Source organism: Bison bison, unplaced genomic scaffold (genome assembly GCF_000754665.1).
Source record: "Bison bison bison isolate TAMUID 2011002044 unplaced genomic scaffold, Bison_UMD1.0 scf7180017864314, whole genome shotgun sequence".
Lineage (NCBI taxonomy): Eukaryota > Metazoa > Chordata > Mammalia > Artiodactyla > Bovidae > Bison > Bison bison.
In genome coordinates, this window is record NW_011494886.1 from 1,840,975 (window position 1) to 1,845,438 (window position 4,464).

Genomic DNA, 4,464 nt, shown 5'->3' on the forward strand with positions numbered 1-4,464 from the left:
CTTCTCCTCCTTTCTTCAATTTTTCCCAGCATCTGGGTCTTTTCCGATCAGTCAGTTCTTCTCATCAGGTGGCCAAAGTATTGGAGCTTCAGCTTCAGCATCATTCCTTCTAATGAATATTCAGGACTGATTTCCTTTAGGATTAACTGGTTTGCTCTCCTTCAGTCCAAGGGACTTTCAAGAGTCTTCTCCAACACCACAGTTCAAAAGCATCAATTCTTCAGAGCTCAGCTTTCTTTATAGTCCAACTCTCACATCCATACATGACTACTGGGAAAACAATACACATTTGTTATACACTCAAAGTGTGTGTTGGGAGGAGGGGTGGGGGGGGTCTTCCCTGCTAGCTCAGACAGTAAAGAATCTGCCTTCCAGTGCAGGAGACCCAGGTTCGATCCTTAGGTAGGGAAGATCCCACGGAGAAGGGAATGGCTACCTACTCCAGTATTCTTGCCTGGAGAATCCCATGGACAGAGGAGCCTGGTAGGCTACAGTCTATGGGGTTGCAAAGAGTTGGACATGACTGAGCAATTAACACTCACTTTTCACTTTCATATACCCAAAAGGGTTGTCACTTCTACTTTGTCTCACAGTGAGCATAAAATTCCCTAAGAATTCTGAATTAACATTTATAACATTCACACTTATGAAGAATCATATCCACTTTGAAGGAACAAACAGAAGATATTACTTTAAAAAATACTACTTGCTTACTGCATATGGGTTTTGAAGTATAATTGTTTTCTCAACTATGTTCCAATCTGCATTAGCAAGATCTCTGTCAAATTTGAGTGCAGAGGCTACGGATTTGGTTAGTTCTTGAAAGTGTTGAAATGTATAATACAGTGATTTATACTTTGTTGATGTGACATCACGAAGACCTTTGATAAAAAGAACACATTTTATAAATAGTGGATATCATTTTGATAGTATGTACAGAATATATGCACATATACACACATAAATGTGTAGGAGATACATGCGTAGGAGGTAGAGATATACATATATGTACACAGAAATATATGCACTTATATTTATTTCCTATGTATATGTAAGATCATATATATATTTGATATATATTTATTTATCTCCAGATATATATAGTTGACCTTTGAACAATATGGGATTCAGGGACGTCAACCCTCCATGCAGTTGAAAATCTGCCTATAAGTTTGCAGTTTTCCCTTGATATCTGTGGTTCTGCATCCTCAGATTCAATAAACTGAGGTTCGGGTTGTACTGAAGTACATATGAAAAAAATTCACATCTACTTATAAGTGGACTGACATAGTTCAAATTCATTTTGATCAAGGATCAGTGATAATATATACTATATATACAGACCTCGTTAAGGTTTGAAGGACTCTTACTATCAAACACAGATTTCCTTTTTTTGAGACATAGAAGTTTCTTCAAAAAGCAATAATATTCCATGAGCAAATGTTCACTTTTCTCAGTACAAGTAAACAGATGCTCTATAATAAGAATTTTAGGTTTATTTAGCTACTAAGTAGAACATCTGAAAGGCTTCCCTGGTGTCTCAGTGATAAAGAATCTGCTTGCCATGCAGAAGACGTGGGTTCGACCCCTGGGCTGGGGAGATCCCCTGGAGAAGGAAATGGCGACCCACTCCACTATTCTTGCCTGGGAAATCCCATGGACAGGATCTGATACTCTGCAAAATGTTACCTCTTTAATCTGTTCTTCTCATTTTACTATGTTAAGGCCCAGAAAAGGAAAAAGTAAATGGTAAAAAGGATATGGTTGCAAACATGAGAATGAAAATTCAATATTACCCATAAAGATGAAATTTAAGATTGGTTAAGAAAATGCCACATGAATGAAACAGAAAGGGTGATAGAGCAGTGAAGAGTAAAGTGGATTAAAAGCACTAGAGGAATTTATTTTTAGTTTGTTAACTGCCATTACTGAGTTGTGTGATCTTAGACAAGAAATTTTAACTCTTTAGATTTCAATTTTTGGATTGTTAAAAAGTAGGAGGTTGAAACAGTCATACTGCATAAAGCAGTTGCCTCCTAAAACTGGTATTTCTGCTTCTACTCTCTTCATAGGCCCCAGTCAGCTATCCAGAGTTGTCTTTTTAAGGACCTTATTCATAAAATTACACTTACTTGCTTAAAACCAACCAAGAAATCCATTTACCTCTTAGAATAAAATCTTAAAATTCAAGATCTTTCATGATCTAGCTCTTTCCCTACCTCTCCCACCTGGACTTCCTCCACTGTTGACATAGTTCTCGAAGGTTCCAGAACCTTACCTTCTTTCCTTGAACACGCTTGGTTTCTAACTTCCTCAGGAATCTACCACATGTTGTATTTCTACTTTCTTTGTATGTGGTGTGAGTACTTTCATGCACAAATGACATTCTGATATTACCTTATTTGACTTGCTTACAGTCTGTCTCTCCTCTCTCCAATTATCTTCAACAATTCAGACTTGTCTGTCTTCATAATGCATCACTATCAGTTAGAATAGTGCCTGGCATGTAAGAGGCTCTTAATAAAAAGTTTGTGGAATAATTAAATAGACATTGTATTATTTCACTTAAACTGGACTAATGTAGATAAGTAATCTTATTTATAAGATTATTGCTTATTGGCCTAATGAACTTATCAGCTTTAATGATTCATGTGACTTTATATTGAGATCCAATTTCCTTTTCAATTAGACACCTTTGATTTGTATTTATATGGCTTCCTTCTTCATTATTAGCAATTCTTTAGTATATTTGGAATATTTTTCTTTTTACTCAAGAATTAGCAGGGCTTACCAAGTTTAGTAACTGCCATTGGCAAAATAAATCTATTAACAATCAAGCTAATCAAGGATACTGACACTCCATGAAATAATATCTGGAATAGAAAAACAAACCAGAATAAGTTTCATCATAATTTCATATAATATACTCTATATTTACCAGTGTGAATTAAGCTAAGTTGTACTGTGTCAATATTTGGGAAATATAATGACTTGCTTTGACAAGTATTTATATACTTATAAAGACATTAGGAAAAAAATTTTGTTCTTAATTTCAATTTCTGAACTTTTTGCATCTTAGGAATATCTCTGTACTTTATCAGTTCTCATCCACCACATACACTTCCATGTACATAGCCACACAGTTCTCTGTTCAACATTACCAGCACATCTGTGTTAAATATTTCTCTCCACCTAGAAGAAACAATACAAGGCCTTGGTATGTTTGTTCTACCACATACTTTGCCTTTCTGGTATCCCTTCATTATCAGAAAAAAAGTGAAAGTGAAGTTGCTCAGTCATGTCTGACTCTTTGCAACCCCATGGACCATACAGTCCATGGAATTCTCCAGGCCAGAATGCTGGAGTTGACAACCTTTCCCTTCTCCAGGGGGGTCTTCCCATCCAGGGATCGAACCCAGGTCTCCACATTCTTTACCATCATTACCAGAAGGGAGGAGCAGTTGATGCCTTTGCTGTCACTTTTTTTTTTTCTCCTCTTATATCTCCTCTGACAGATGCAGAAACACTTCTCAGTCTGATATTACATATTTCCATTGATTTATGGAAATCTAACTTCCAAAATTTATTTTAAACTCTTAGCCAGTCCTCTATTCTTTGGCTACAGATGGAAGTTAGAGACAGAATGTGAAACACACCAGAGGCTTTCATGGCTGCACACTATGATTACTTGAGAAATTTTAAATATTGGTGCACAGGACGCTGTCACTGAATATTCTGATTTAATTCCTCAAGGGGGCCACCCCAACAATGGTCATTAGGAAAACCAAGGTATAATCTACACAGAATGAAATGTACTTGTGTATCTGATCAGTTTTGACAGTGCATATACCCATATTACCCTCAATCCTTTCACGATGTATATATTCTCATATCCTCTAAATTTCCCCAGGGCTGCTCCAATCAATCCTCACCAGACAAGAGACAACCACTGTTTCTATTTTTATAGATGGGATACACCAATTCTAAAATCTTCATTTAAGCTGAATATTATGTTTCTCATTGTAGTTTTAATTTGCATTTCCCTAGAGTAATGATGTTGAGCATTTTAATATACTTAGTGGTATATACATTTCCTTTTGAAATATTTGTTCAACTCTTTTACCTGTTTTTAAAATTGGGTTTCTTTTTTGCTACAAAATTGTAGAAATTTTGAAAATTATATTCTGGATAGAAGTGTGTTGTCATAAAGATGGACAACAGACACTCAGTATTGCCAGTTATTAGAGTAATGCAAATTGAAACTACAGTGACATATCCCCTCACACCAGTCAGAATGCTGCTGCTGCTAAGTCACTTCAGTTGTGTCCGACTCTGTGTGACCCTATAGACGGCAGCCCACCAGGCTCCCCCGTCCCTGGGATTCTCCAGGCAAGAACACTGGAGTGGGTTGCCATTTCCTTCTCCAGTGCATGAAAGTGAAAAGTGAAAGTGAAGTCGCTCAGG

At 36.6% G+C, this 4,464-nt stretch overlaps 1 protein-coding gene across 1 annotated transcript in view; it reads right to left on the bottom strand.

Moving 5' to 3' along the window:
• The window catches only part of SLC9C1 (solute carrier family 9, subfamily C (Na+-transporting carboxylic acid decarboxylase), member 1), a 111,100-nt gene that overhangs the window by 61,334 nt on the left and 45,302 nt on the right, over positions 1–4,464 (bottom strand). Inside the window, exons 10-11 of the mRNA XM_010852747.1 lie at positions 2,792–2,873; positions 715–881 (exon numbers count right to left, since the gene is read on the bottom strand). Coding sequence (XP_010851049.1) covers positions 715–881; positions 2,792–2,873 — 249 coding nt within the window. The remainder of the gene's footprint in view (positions 1–714; positions 882–2,791; positions 2,874–4,464) is intronic.